Source organism: Scyliorhinus torazame, chromosome 3, assembly GCF_047496885.1.
Source record: "Scyliorhinus torazame isolate Kashiwa2021f chromosome 3, sScyTor2.1, whole genome shotgun sequence".
NCBI lineage: Eukaryota > Metazoa > Chordata > Chondrichthyes > Carcharhiniformes > Scyliorhinidae > Scyliorhinus > Scyliorhinus torazame.
The window spans coordinates 80,692,295-80,706,866 of record NC_092709.1 but is presented as its reverse complement, the minus strand read 5'-3'; the positions used below and the strand labels follow the sequence as shown (position 1 = coordinate 80,706,866).

The 14,572-nt window shown below is 45.1% G+C and overlaps 1 protein-coding gene across 6 annotated transcripts in view; it reads left to right on the top strand.

The window, feature by feature from the left end:
- egf (epidermal growth factor) overlaps window positions 1-14,572 on the top strand; it is a 207,226-nt gene that overhangs the window by 30,539 nt on the left and 162,115 nt on the right. For all 6 annotated transcript variants that reach the window (XM_072495907.1, XM_072495908.1, XM_072495903.1 and 3 more), the window contains exon 2: window positions 8,858-8,989. In XM_072495907.1, the coding sequence (XP_072352008.1) occupies window positions 8,858-8,989 (132 nt within the window). The remainder of the gene's footprint in view (window positions 1-8,857; window positions 8,990-14,572) is intronic.

Genomic DNA, 14,572 nt, shown 5'->3' with positions numbered 1-14,572 from the left:
TTGTGTACCGATGCAGTCTCCAGTTGTATGGGACTTCTGCATACAACCCCAGGTCCCTGGGATTAATGGGGGGGGGGGGACGACGACTCCATAGAGGAACCTCCAGTGGGAATCTCTACCGCTGGTTGGCAACAAATTGCGGCAAGATATGTCCCAGTGATGGATGGGAGGGTGAAGGGTGTGCAGCAACACCCCATACAGGAAACGCCTCTCTGCAGTGCAAAAGGGCTCGGAGGGTGTTTGGAACTCCAATCCGTGGCACTGAACTTCAGCTGTGCAGATTTCATTGGCACAATTGACTTCTCAATGAAGGGTGACCAGGCAGATTACTGCCTTGTGCAGCAGATGAGGCACACCTGATTAGAGCGAAGCCTGCAATTAGCATGACAATGTACAAACTTAGAGGGCACCCTCATTCTCCCATTTCACAGCCCTGCACACTAATTCCTGACAGACAAACGTCCCGTGAAAAGTTGAATAGAAATTCAATAGAGCTTAAGCCATTGGTCTTCAGGGTACTGCCTGAGTGTGGGGTTCTACTTACAGTTCAGTTGTGCTTCTCCAAGTGAGAGGGTCTCCATTCCTCATGAGGCAGGAATTCAACTCTCGGAGGTGAGGCTGCCATGTTCACGTTCATGATCTGTTGCAAATGATGCCAGTGCGACATCACGCCAACGTCCGGTGAATATGCCGTGAGGGGCAAAGTTGTGGAGAGAGTGCTCACTCATGACACGCTAATGTAAGAAAATGAGGTTCCCAGGCTCCCGTGGCGTGAGTCATACCACTCCACTGGAGGTGGGGGGTCAACACTGCAAATCCCAATCACGCCAGAGAGAATTGCAATTTTTGATTCTCTCCAAGTTTTGAGCCTCTGGCCATTTTCTCACGGACGGAGAGTGCGCGCTCAAAATCGCCCCCTATGTTTATGACTATGCAATGAATTTTAGTGAAAAGAGCAATTTCAAGCACATTTCCAGTGCAATTTTCCAATTGCACCGAAAGTTTCAGATTTTTTGAATTATGGCAAATGTAAGTAAAAGTAAATATGAAGGTGTTATCTGATATGTATTTAAAAGAGGCAACTCTACTCCTGAGTCACAGCTTTAAAGTCATTCGACAGTTGATAAATGAGCAAGACATTTTTTTCCAACAACTCATTTGTTTTGCTGTATCAACAATAAACAACAGTAAGCCACAGATCACACAGAGTGACAGTAAGGTGAGTCAGTAGTAATGTGGGCAGCGCTAATAACTACCTACAGATGTAGGCAGAACCTGTTTCGAGCTGAGCAATGCTTCAATGTGTTGTCTTTGCATCTTTCTGGTGTATAATTACGACTTGATCTGTCCTGGTATGTGTTTTATTTCTGCAATTGAAATCAGGTAACAGTGTGTCATCAAGGAGAAAGGCTAAGCCTGACATCGACGACTCAGACAAGGCTGAGAAATGGAGTGAAGATTTGTAAAGGTGTTTACTGCCTGTCGAGATGCCAAGTCATAGTGTTGCACATATCACACCTGGTGTCTGATGAGGTGAAGCTCTTGTGAAATCAGAAAATAGAATTGCTACTGACATTTTCAGTGAACCAATGCTTCGCCCATTTGTATAACTTTTGTTAGACTGCTCACACATCGAGGGTCTCGATCGTTTTGAGTTTTCACCTGCAAACATTAGAATCATAGAATTCCTACAGTGCTGAAGGAGGGCATTTGGCCAATCAAGCTGCACTGACCCTCTGAAAGAGTACCCTACTTAGGCTTATTCCCTCGCCCTGACCCCATAACCCGACCTAACCTGCACATCGTTGGACATTAAGGGACAATTTAGCATGGCTAATCCAACTAACCTACACATCTTTGGACTGTGGGAGGAAACCGGAGGACCCGGTTATGGGGTTATGGGGAGAATGTGCAAACTCCACACAGTGATGAAGGTTGGAATCGAACCCGGGTCCCTGGCGCTGTGAGGTGGCAGTGCTAACCACTGTGCCACCATGCCATTCTGGCATTTGTCAGCTATGCTGGGTTGGACTCCCCAGCCCTGTAGCTTCGGCGGTGCGCCGTTCGCTTGTCAATGGGATTCCCATTCAAGCTGGCCCATCCCTCTGGGAAACCCGTAGGTGGGGGGTGTGCTGCCAGCAGGAAAAGAGAATCCCAACGGCCGGAGAATTCCGGTCAATGTTTATGAAGTTGAAAAAAGACAACTTAGTTGCTGCACAATCTCCTTTAACACATGCACACTGTACATATGTTATGGTGGGACAGTTAATGGCCCTTACCAGATGTACTTGCAACTGCATTTGTACAGATGTGCATTATTGAGCTAATTTTGCAAATGCACATCTCAGCAAGAAGCTTCATCCCCGGTAAAATCATCCGTCATTCTTGTGTTGGATTGCCTTACTCATTTCCTTATCCTTATTGGTTTCCTCCTCACCAACGAAAAATATCTGTGCAAGAACCAGCATTTATATTGCACATTTATTGTAGGAAAATGGCTCAAGGCTCTTCATATGAGACTAATCAGACAGAAATTAATACGTATCTAAAGAAAGAGCTATTAGGACAGGTGATGAGTTTTCAAGGAGCATCTGAAAGAAGGAGAGGGAGGTGGAGAGATATTCAGGAAGATTTAGGGACTTAATTGCAGAATTTTGTGTCACAATAGCTGAAGCCAATGCTGCAGTGAAGGGCCTGGGGAATCCACAAGGGGCTAGTGTTGAAAGAATACAGAATTCTTGCATAGTTGTATGGAGGCGTGGGTTACAGAGTTAGGGAAGACTGAGACCATGGGGATATTTCAACACAAGAGATGAGAAGTAAGATCGAGACCTTGGTGGACCAGGAAGCCACACAGGGATGATGGATGAGAGGGACATGGTGCAGGTTAAGGTACAGGCAACTGAATTTCTGATGGCCTGACTTTTGCAGAACATGGAAGATGGGAGGCTGGAGAGGTAAGTATTGGAATAATCCATTGTTTGTGCTTTTTTAAAAAGAGGTTTCAACCCAAGTTATCTCTGTGAACTGCAGCCACTTTTAGAAAATCATTACTTTTTCCGAATGCAGCAGGAGTGGAAGCAGAAGGCATGGCTGAGGTACTAAATAAGTACTTTGCATTGGTGTTTTTGAAAGCATCTAATGCTGATGTAGAAGAGGCTGATGAAATCCCTGTCATTGAAGACTGCCTTTAAAGAAGGTGGCTACTCACCAAAACAGGTTTTTAATGTTGATGAGATGGTGCTTTTTTGGAAACATGGTATGGCATGGTGGGACAGTGATTAGCACTGTTGCCTCACAGTGCCAGGGACCCAGGTTCAATTCTGGCCTTGGGTGCCTGTCTGTGTGGAGTTTGCATGTTCTCCCCATGTCTGCCTGGGTTGCCCCAGATACTCTAGCTTCCTCCCACAGTCCAAAGATGTGCAGGTTAGGTGGATTGGCCAGGCTAAATTGCCCCTTAGTGTCCAAAGTTGTGCAGGTTAGGTGGGGTTATGGGGAAATGGCATGGGAGTGAGCCTAGATAGGGTGCCCTTTCAGAGGGTCGGCGCAGACCTGATGGGCCAAATGGTCTCCTCTGCAGTGAAGGGATTCTATGTCTATATCACAGAGAATGTACATTTTGGAAGAGGAGATGACAGCACCAGGATTTAAAGCTGCCAAAGACCACCTGAATGTTCTCCTTGGTGGAAATGCGGCAGGAGATTTTACTTTTAAACCCTTCGTGGTGTACCAGTCAAAGACACCACAGGCATTGGGGGGTTATTCCGAGGAGTGTCTGTGCTTAGTTTGGTATTCAAGTAAGAAAGCCTGGATGAACGGGCACTCTTTCAAGAATGGTTTCCTCTGTATGCCATCCCTGCCAGGAGGGTAGATTGTGCCAGAGAGAATCTTGCCTTCAAGATATTGCTTCTCTTGGATAATTGTTCAGGCCATCCTGTCAGCCTTGATGAATTTTCCTATCACCAAATACAACCGCATTGCTACAGCCCATGGATCAGGGAACAATAGCAGCTTTCAAAGTTTACCAACTATGCCATACCTTCTCCCAGCTCATCAAGGCAGCCGATAGTCAGAATGCATCAACAGTCAGGGAATTTGGTGTGGCTACATCTTCAAAGGCATCGACAATATGATTAATTGGATGGCCTCACGTCATCGTGCCTGAACGGCTTGTGGCAGAGATTGTGACCCAATTGTGTCAGTGACCACGGAGAATCTCACAATGCTGTCCCTGAGGTTCATCGCCTTGACAAGGGAGGCTAGCTTTCATGAAGTGGATGAAGCGGATGTGGTGCAATTGCAAGGATAGGAGTTGTCCAATGAAAAATTAACAAAGCTCGTAAGTTAACAAGGTGAAGAAGACTGCGCGGAAACCCCACCACCTTGTGTTTTGTCAACAAATGGCTATCAAGAGCTTTCCAACTCATGGGAGAAGCAACAGAAATCTTCACAGAGGATGACCCAAACAGAGAATGCAGTACCAAAGTAAACAGGTGATCAATGATGGCATTGACTGCTGCAGAGAGATTTACAGGGAGTTACAAAAGAAAACCATCCAACAGCCCTTGGATCAGTTCTTCAAGGTCATTGACAATCCTGGCCCTTCAGCCCATTAACCCCACCAGGAGCTGGCTATAGCACCCAGCCTTTAATTCATAATCAAAATCACTCCAACTTCAGTCATTGGGCTTCTCAGAAGAAGAGGACCAGGATCTCAAACCTGAGACGAAGGTCACCACACCAGACACCTAACAGCACCACCAGCAGTGTCTTCAAATGATCTTCCAAATCCAGTGGCACGAAAGGCAGTGCAGCAGCCAGATCTTTCCAAACACCAGCACTGAGGTGTGAAATCACTGAAAGCCACCTCCACTGAAATGCTTCCGGGATGTCATCAAAACATCCCTGAAAGGGTGAAAACAGTTTCACCAACTCATGGTGACTGGCCGAAAAGGGAGAAGGTTCATTTGGGAAGATAACAAACATAGAGAGACTTAATCGGAAACATGCAGAAGCTAAGTCAAAGCGGCAGGAAAAGTATGAAAACATCCAAGCAACTCATCTGACTGATCTTCCAGACAACACCTGCCCACGTGTGGTGGAATCTGAAAACTGCGCACTGGACTTATCAGCCTTCTCAGAACCCATCGAGGCAGAGCAGAAGCAAGTCACCCGAGTGCTTAATAGAGACTGGGGAATGTTATCTAATTTGAATTCGTACAATATTTATTTTATGTTTATAGATTTCTTTAATTTTGCAAGTTATTTCAGTTCAGAATATACAATGCTGCACATGTAAAATACAATATTCAACTTGCACATTCTTTTTCCCTGAACGAGAGACGTCCAAAGGAACCTAACTCAGGCTTTAACATTCATTTCTTTTTAAATTTTTTTTTAGAGTACCCAATTCATTTTTTCCAATTAAGGGGCAATTTAGCGTGGCCAATCCACCTACCCTGCACATCTTTGGGTTGTGGGTGCGAAACCCACGCAGACACGAGGAGAATGTGCAAACTCCACATGGACGGTGACCCAGAACCAGGATCGAACCTGGGACCTCGGCGCCGTGAGGCAGCAGGGCTAACCCACTGCGCCACCGTGCTGCCCTTATTTCTATTGAAACGTGTTGTAAAACACATTCTTCAAGTTTTAGCAAAAGGTATTTATTTGAGCCAGTGTTGCCACAGCCAGCAAGGCAGCCATGCAGCTGCACACGCTGCTGACTGCCCACTGACTGCCATGGGTCATATGGGTATCCACCCAGGCTACCCCCCAGGAGCCCTCTGGCCCCAGCCGACCCATCAATGGGATGGCTGCAACCAGTGCCATCTTCTGGCTGGGATGGTGTGTGTGGGGAGTGAAGTCTGTATATGCAGCTGCAGCTTGTCAGCTCCTGAGTGTCAATCATGGACCTGGCGAATCAGGCACCATTTTTCATTGGAATTGGTTGGGTTCCTCGTGGCCCTGGTGCTAGCCACTCAATGGTCACTGATTCAGTCCGGGTGTGCTAGAAGTCCATGAATCCTTCTCCGGTGTCAAGACTTAGAGCACGACCTTTCAGCCACGCTGTGTCGGAAAAGCAGCTCGTTGCAGCGCAACGTGGCTAGTGAAAGCTGGGAGACCCCACTCCCGGGAACCACCCAGCTCGCAACGCCTCGCGAGATTCAACATAGTCTCGCAAGACTTGCAAAGAGAATCCCACCCACTGTTTGTGGCTAATCTGCATATTAGACTGAGGCAGCTAGCCTTAGGGCGGGATTCTCCGGCCACGTTCACCCTGCAATCGGGGAATCCCACCCGAGGTCAATGGAGTTCTCCAGTGTACGCGACTTGCCCATGGCGTTCTTGCGGTAGGCAGGGCAGGTGAATCCAGCCTTTACTCTAAAATGCAGATTTCCAAGGTACCTGAGGCTTTGGGATTCAACCCCTTCACCTTGGAGACCTCGGGCGAGCGCCATTCAGTACAGGTCCCACAAACGGGGACCTACGGAACGTGGGGGTCACCAAGGAATCAGAAGCCCCCAGCTGCAGGCCCTTTGGGCCGGGTGGCGCTCTGGCACTGATGGTGCCACCTGGGTATCCTGGCAGTTCCAGCCTGGCATCCTAGCAGTGCCACCTTGGCACTGCCTGGATGAAACTGCCAGCTGGTGTGGCACAGCCATGGTGCCAGGTTCGCACTGCCAAGATGGCATTTTGTGCGCATGTGCGATTGGGCCGGGGTTGCCCATGTGGGAGGGGTGTGAGGGGGAGGACAGTGACCCTCCCATGTTGCTTTCTGGCTGGGGCGAGGTCGGGCTTTTTTTTTAATGGGCCTCGGAGATGGGGGCGCCATTTTTAAATGCCGTCACGATCTCTCGCTGCAATGCGCAGTTCTGGTGAGCAGAGCTCCCCGTTGTAAAAAACGGGGCTATGTGTGGCCCTGGCCGCACGTTTCCTGTTTTGGCCCATTATCAACATGAGTAGCATTGAATAGCCAATGCGAGTTCCGGGAAATACACAGATGAATGCGTTCGCTATGGAACTTTGTTCCCTTTTGGCAAGATCGCGCCCTATGTCTTAGGAACGGAGAATCCTGCACCATGACTGTCATTTGTGGGTCTGTGGAATACACAGTAACATGTAAATGTATTCATAACAATATTAAAATATCTAGGACCTGAACTTTTGGGGGGTTCGTCAGCTGCGGATGCAAATCCCATTATGGCCACTAAATCACGCGAGAAAGCCAGACTGAGATCTCAGTTTAAGATATTCTCCCCACCTGATTTCCATAAATTAACATTGATTTAAAATCCATTAAACAGCTTTATGCCATAGTATCTGTCCCTGTGGAATGCTCCCCCCTGCCCCCACCCAGTGACATCAGGCTGATGTGAATTCACAACTAGTTTCTGTTCGATGACCGTGCCGAGGTGCCTGGAGGTTCTGGGGCTGAGAATCAAGGCTGTGCACTGCCCCTGGCAAACTGGGGCAGTGCCAGGGCGAAGTGCTGGGGCACTGCCAAATGGCACTGAGGTGTGCAATAAGGTGGGCAATGCCAGGGGGCATTGCCAGGGGATAACCTTCCTCCATTGGGGGAGGGGGATTCCCCTTATGTGTAGTGGGGGGGGGGGGCGAGAGGGGTGCATGCCGACAAACGCACAAGGGTAGGTAGAGGGGGAAGGTTGCCCCTGATACCTCCATGGTGGGGATTTTTCCCCGAACCTTGTTGGGGGGTCCTTCATGGCCATGGGGGGGATGGGGGAGAGATCCCTTTTCTCACAGATCGAGGCACTTTTTAAAGATGGCGCCCCGATCTCCGTGGAGCCAGTCTTGCTGGCTCTAACAGGCCCCCTTTCTAGAGTGACAGAAATCCGCCCCTGATTCAAAGTGTCAGAAGATCTGGTCAGAAAACCTGGCTGTGTTTCTGAAGAGAAATACCCTGGTTTTCAGTCAAAACTTTACACTGTCACTTTTTTGGAAAATTCTGCCCCTGGAGTCACAAAAGGCTATGTCCCCTTAGGTCTACACTGTGCACCCAGAATCTCTATATTATTATCATGGATGTCATTGTCTGCCATTGATCCTCCATTTTAAAGACGTTTCTCACAAGTCCTGAAGTAAGTCTACTTTGTGGCAGTGAAATTGGGTCTGCAGCAGCAACACAAAACAGGCTCGTAATGACTTGGCAACTGAAGTTTCACCACACCTGATCGTCTTTCCATTAAAGTTCAGAGAATGACAGTTCCGACTATTTCCGGAGATTCATTTCCTCGTCTTACTGGCATTTTTACTTGGCTTGAAATTAAAAATCTTCGTAATATTTCCCAAGTCAATGGAAAATAACAGCTGGAACGGTGAAAGGCCAGCTGCCGATTTACAACGAGCACATTTTGCACCTCAGGCAGAGGCTGATTTCTGTTCCAACTTGCTTATATCTCTCAGCCTCTTTTCTTAAATCAGCCTGCAGAAATATCCAGGACCATAAAGCAGTGATCATACACCAGTGCTTCTACACCCACAGCAGCAAATAACATGAGGGAGATAGCAAAGAATTAAACAATACAACACAATGGTCTTCAAAATTACTATCCAAAATGTTTCCAAATTTAAATTACTGTGAATAAAAGTATGTTTTAATATTTCTGACCGAATGATGATCACAATAAGATTTCTAACACTGATATAATATTGTAAAGTATGATTCGCTAATGAACAATGTAAACACTGTGCTGGGTCACAGACAAAACAGTCTAACTGTACCAATGGCTAAACTATTTCTGCTGTCTATGTGAGTCGAATGGATAATTATTTCACTGTGGGTCAGAGTCACTGCAAATTGGTATGTCACAGTGTTGTCAATGTTATCTTTCAGACATTGATGAATGTTTTGAAAATGGACTGGGAACTTGTGGTCAGACCTGCATCAACACGGCGGGGTCATACACCTGCTCCTGCCTGCCAGGTTACACGTTAGAGGACAATAAATGGTCTTGTCACGCAGACTGTAAGTCATCAATTAACTGAATTTTATGTTTTATTTTTAAAAGAAGGAAGAAACTCAAGCCCAAAGAAAAGGTACACTGGAAATGCAATCCAATACTTTAGCACTTCTTGGGTATATAATTAACATTTATGGCTACTTCTTTTAGTTCTAAGGCAAATATCAACTGAATGCTAGATTTAATAAAATTCTAGGTAAGGTATTTCTTTAACAATCCAGTAATCCTGCAGTTTCTAACCATGAAATAATGGTATAATCTGACTGTCCATGGTTTTGGATTTATCTTCTTTCTGTCTAGTACGAGAGACTAGCTAGGACTTAAAGAAACGGTGCACTGAACAACAGGAATCAAGTGAGCTATAATAGGAATTGATGTCCAAATTCTCACTTTTGAATGCTGTTCTTGTTGTTATGAATGTTAAGATCAGTTAGAAACTAGTCTTCTCCCTATCGTTGATCTTGACATCTTAGCTAACTTTTATTTGCAACATAGTGATGACCTTTTCAATATCCTCAATGTTCCCAAGTCAGTCAAATTATCCTTTGGGAAAACAGATAATTATTTCAAATGATATGAAAATGAGGAGAGATGTCTAATGTGCGGCTGGATCAATATCACCTATTTTATATTATCACAAAGTCAAAATTAACCCCGTTGTGTGTTGCAGAAGCATGGGATAAAAGCTAACAGGGACCCTTCTACAATACCATGGCACTGTTCCTCCAGTTAAATACTTCCAGCAAGGAATGGTACTTCTAGAAATGGGGGGAGGTTGGGTCTGGGCGGAATTCTCTGATAATGGGGCTATGTCCCCAGGCCCGTGAGAAAACGGGCCGAGGTGTGAAGGGGGCTCCTCCATCAGAAGCCCCCTTCTGAAGTTGGGCACGCCTCCCTTAAGATCCATTGGCTCCTGGACCTCCCTCCATCCCAGCCTCTCCCCAAGACCCAATCACCCCTTCACATCCCACCTTCCCCACCCAAACCCCTCCCCCTCCCAAGGCCTTCCCAGCCCCCCCCCCCCCCCCCTGTCCCCCCCACCCTGGGACCCCGCAAACTCACCTGGGCCCCCAGTGCCTGGACCTAGCCTCAGGCGTCACCTACACCTCTTCCTCTATCCACTGCAGCCCAGTCGCTGCAGGTACTGGAGAGAAGTCCTGGAAAGCAGGAATTCATGCCGAGTGAGAGGTAGAAGTCCCACCTGCAGCCATTTCATGCTAATTCGAGCGTGAAATGACTGTGGGGCACTCGGAAGTCAGCAGGGATTTGCCCCCACACCCCAACTCTTCAAATGGTGGTGAGGGGGGGGGGGGGGGGGGGAAACGAGACCCCACCATCCTAAAATATTCAGACCCTTGAGTAGGTTGACCCCCAGAATGGAATAACCAATTACAGTTTCTCACTGAAACTTGAGCAAAAACATTGGTGTATGTAGCGTTGGGAGAACAGTTTCCATTGCAGTCGACAAAGGTGCTAAAGTTTGTAAACTGAGCGGCAAGAACGTTGTTGGCAAAAATCTAGGCCAGCTGTCAAATTCTTGAGGAGAAACAAACCCAGCCCAGTTCAGCACTCCAATGTCATTTACGTAAATGAATTCTACTACATATTCTAAAGATGCTAACATTGATCTGCTCTGTGTAAACAAAAAAATCCAGTAACCTGCGGAGATTGTTAGGATATACCACATACACAAAATACTCTGGATGGTCTTGCATTGCTGGTAATGAACAACCTATGCACGGGAGGAGTAGAACCCCTTTTAGTTAAACAATTTTGTTTCTCTCGGAATGATAAATCTGTAACCTTCTTACTTGAGAAGAGTTTAATAATTTTGAAAACTAGTGACAACGAGGTTGCTTGCAAAAATGATTAATTGGAAGGAAAATTTTACCAAGTAAGCCAAAACTAATAAATTAATACAAAGGATGTCATAGGTTCCATCTCCTATTGTTGCTTTTGCTTGATTAAATTGTATTTACATATGCAGACTTGATGGGCCGAATGGCCTCCTTCTGCACTGTAGTCATTCCATGATATTCCATTTGCATTTTAAAATGTATATCTTCTTATGGTGGAATTTAAAATACAGATGGAGGGTGAGAAGGTAAAATCAAACACTAGTGTTTTGTGCTTAAACAAAAGAGATTACCATGGGATGAGAGAAGAACTAGCTAAGGTAGACTGGGAGCAAAGACTTTATGGTGAAACAGTTGAGGAACAGTGGAGAACCTTCCAAGCGATTTTTCACAGTGTTCAGAAAAGGTTTATACCAACAAAAAGGAAGGACGGTAGAAAGAAGGAAAATCGACCGTGGATATCTAAGGGAATAAGGGACAGTATCAAATTGAAGGAAAAAGCATACAAAGTAGCAAAGATTAGTGGGAGACTAGAGGACTGGGAAATCTTTAGGGGGCAACAGAAAGCTACTAAAAAAGCTATAAAGAAGAGTAAGATAAATTATGAGAGTAAACTTGCTCAGAATATAAAAACAGACAGTAAAATTTTCTACAAATATATAAAACAAAAAAGAGTGGCTAAGGTAAATATTGGTCTTTTAGAGGATGAGAAGCGAGATTTAATAATGGGAGATGAGGAAATGGCTGAGGAACTGAACAGGTTTTTTGGGACGGTCTTCACAGTGGAAGACACAAATAACATGCCAGTGACTGATGGAAATGAGGCTATGACAGGTGAGGACCTTGAGAGGATTGTTATCACTAAAGAGGTAGTGATGGGCAAGCTAATGGGGTTAAAGGTAGACAAGTCTCCTGGCCCTGATGGAATGCATCCCAGACTACTAAAAGAGATGGCTAGGGAAATTGCAAATGCACTAGTGATAATTTACCAAAATTCACTAGACTCTGGGGTAGTCCCGGCGGATTGGAAATTAGCAAACTTGACACCACTGTTTAAAAAAGGAGGTAGGCAGAAAGCGGGTAATTATAGGCCAGTTAGCTTAAGTTTGGTAGTAGGGAAGATGCTGGAATCTATCATCAAGGAAGAAATAGCGAGGCATCGGGATGGAAATTGTCCCATTGGGCAGAGGCAGCATGGGTTCATAAAGGGCAGGTCGTGCCTAACTAATTTAGTGGAATTTTTTGAGGACATTACCAATGCGGTAGATAACGGGGAGCCAATGGATGTGGTATATCTGGATTTCCAGAAATCCTTTGACAAGGTGCCGCACAAAATGCTGCTGCATAAGATAAAGATGCATGGCATTAAGGGGAAAGTAGTAGCATGGATAGAGGATTGGTTAATTAATAGAAAGCAAAGAGTGGGGATTCATGGGTGTTTCTCTGGTTGGTAATCTGTGGCTAGTGGTGTCCCTCAGGGATCAGTGTTGGGCCCACAATTGTTCACAATTTACATTGATGATTTGGAGTTGGGGACCAAGGGCAATGTGTCCAAATTTGCAGATGAGTGGTAAAGCAAAAAGTGCAGAGGATACTGGAAGTCTGCAGAGGGATTTGGATAGGCTAAGTGAATGGGCTAGGGTCTGGCAGATGGAATACAATGTTGACAAATGTGAGGTTATCCATTTTGGTAGGAATAATAGCAAAAGGGATTATTATTTAAATGATAAAATATCAAAACATGCTGCTGTGCAGAGAGACCTGGGTGTGCTAGTGCATGTGTCGCAAAAAGTTGGTTTACAGGTGCAACAGGTGATTAAGAAGGCAAATGGAATTTTGTCCTTCATTGCTAGAGGGATGGAGTTTAAGACTAAGGAGGTTCTGCTGCAATTGTATAAGGTGTTAGTGAGGCCACACCTGGAGTATTGTGTTCAGTTTTGGTCTCCTTACTTGAGAAAGGACGTACTGGCACTGGAGGGTGTGCAGAGGAGATTCACTAGGTTAATCCCAGAGTTGAAGGGGTTGGATTACGAGGAGAGGTTGAGTAGACTGGGACTGTACTCGTTGGAATTTAGAAGGATGAGGGGGGATCTTATAGAAACATATAAAATTATGAAGGGAATAGATAGGATAGATGCGGGCAGGTTGTTTCCACTGGCGGGTGAAAGCAGAACTAGGGGGCATAGCCTCAAAATAAGGGGAAGTAGATTTAGGATTGAGTTTAGGATGAACTTCTTCACCCAAAGGGTTGTGAATCTATGGAATTCCTTGCCCAGTGAAGCAGTAGAGGCTCCTTCATTAAATGTTTTTAAGATAAAGATAGATAGTTTTTTTAAGAATACAGGGATTAAGGGTTATGGTGTTCGGGCCGGAAAGTGGAGCTGAGTCCACAAAAGATCAGCCATGATCTCATTGAATGGTGGAGCAGGCTCGAGGGGCCAGATGGCCTACTCCTGCTCCTAGTTCTTATGTTCTTATGTTAGATTCCCATGATGCTGCTGCATCACTCTCCAGCATCTGTCAATTCCATTCTGCAACCAATATACAAGTCTGGCCAAGGAAAACTTGCCTGAATATTGTCCTCACAGAGACTATTTCTCTCCATTAAGTCCTTACCCCTGCAAACCCTACCCATAATTGAGAACTCACTGCGTTGTGGAATCACATATGCAAACCTACATCATAGCACATTGTGTTACACGTCGAACACTTACCTCATTCAGTTGACTTCCATACAGTAAGTTTGTATTGGATGAAGCTAATATTTAAGACATACAACACGTTTCTACCACTAGATTATATCTGTAACTTGATTTAAACCCTGTACATTGTTCCTGACTACCACTGTCGTGGTTACAGATCCTGGAAAATCTATGTCGGTCATTATTTAAATTCTGCACACTTAAAACCAGGATTTCAAGGTGTTTTGAGTAAATTTAAAAGGCTTAAGATATGATTACATTTTAAATTGCGTTTGTACTGAAACCTGCACTTTGCTGAAAAATAGACAGAAGCACTTAAGAATTGCAGTTGGAGTTCAGCAATGTAAGTAACGGAGGCGAAAGACCCAGAGAAGAGATTTATTTGACGCATCAAGTTGTTATGATCTGGAATGCAATGCCTGAATGGACGGTGGAAGAAGATTCAATTGTCTGCATAACTGCAGCAAACTTCCATGTTTTTATCATTCTAGTGCTCTTGTGATGAAACTAGCTTTCCATGACTTACATACCTGATTTACCTATTCCTCCCTCCCTCCACGATGCTTTTCCAATCCCTTCCAATGTTAACACCGATGTTTTTGAGGAGCTTGTGATATAATACACAACCACAGCAACAGGTAGCATTGATGACCCTGAGTAAGTTCACAAATATATCTGAAGATGTTCAGGGAAGCTTTCCAAACACAAGAAAACAAAAGATTTCCAAAACAGGTTAGCTAAGGCAGTGCAAATTTGCCCGTGCTAGCCTGGCAGGAGTCAGAGGTGCATAAATAGTCATTGCCAATGCAATGCAGATGCTAGATCTTGTAAGCAGGTCTTCCTGAAAGAAATGGCACAACTCTGTTATTGCATTCTCTTTTGATCCCCAAAGAGATTGATAACTTTAAAAAATATATTTAAATTCCCAGTGACCAACTTAATGGAATTGCTCGACAATATTTCAACTTTTAAGACGTTTACTGTAAAACAAACTAAAAGAAACACTAACTAAACACTCTTTCAGTCGGCA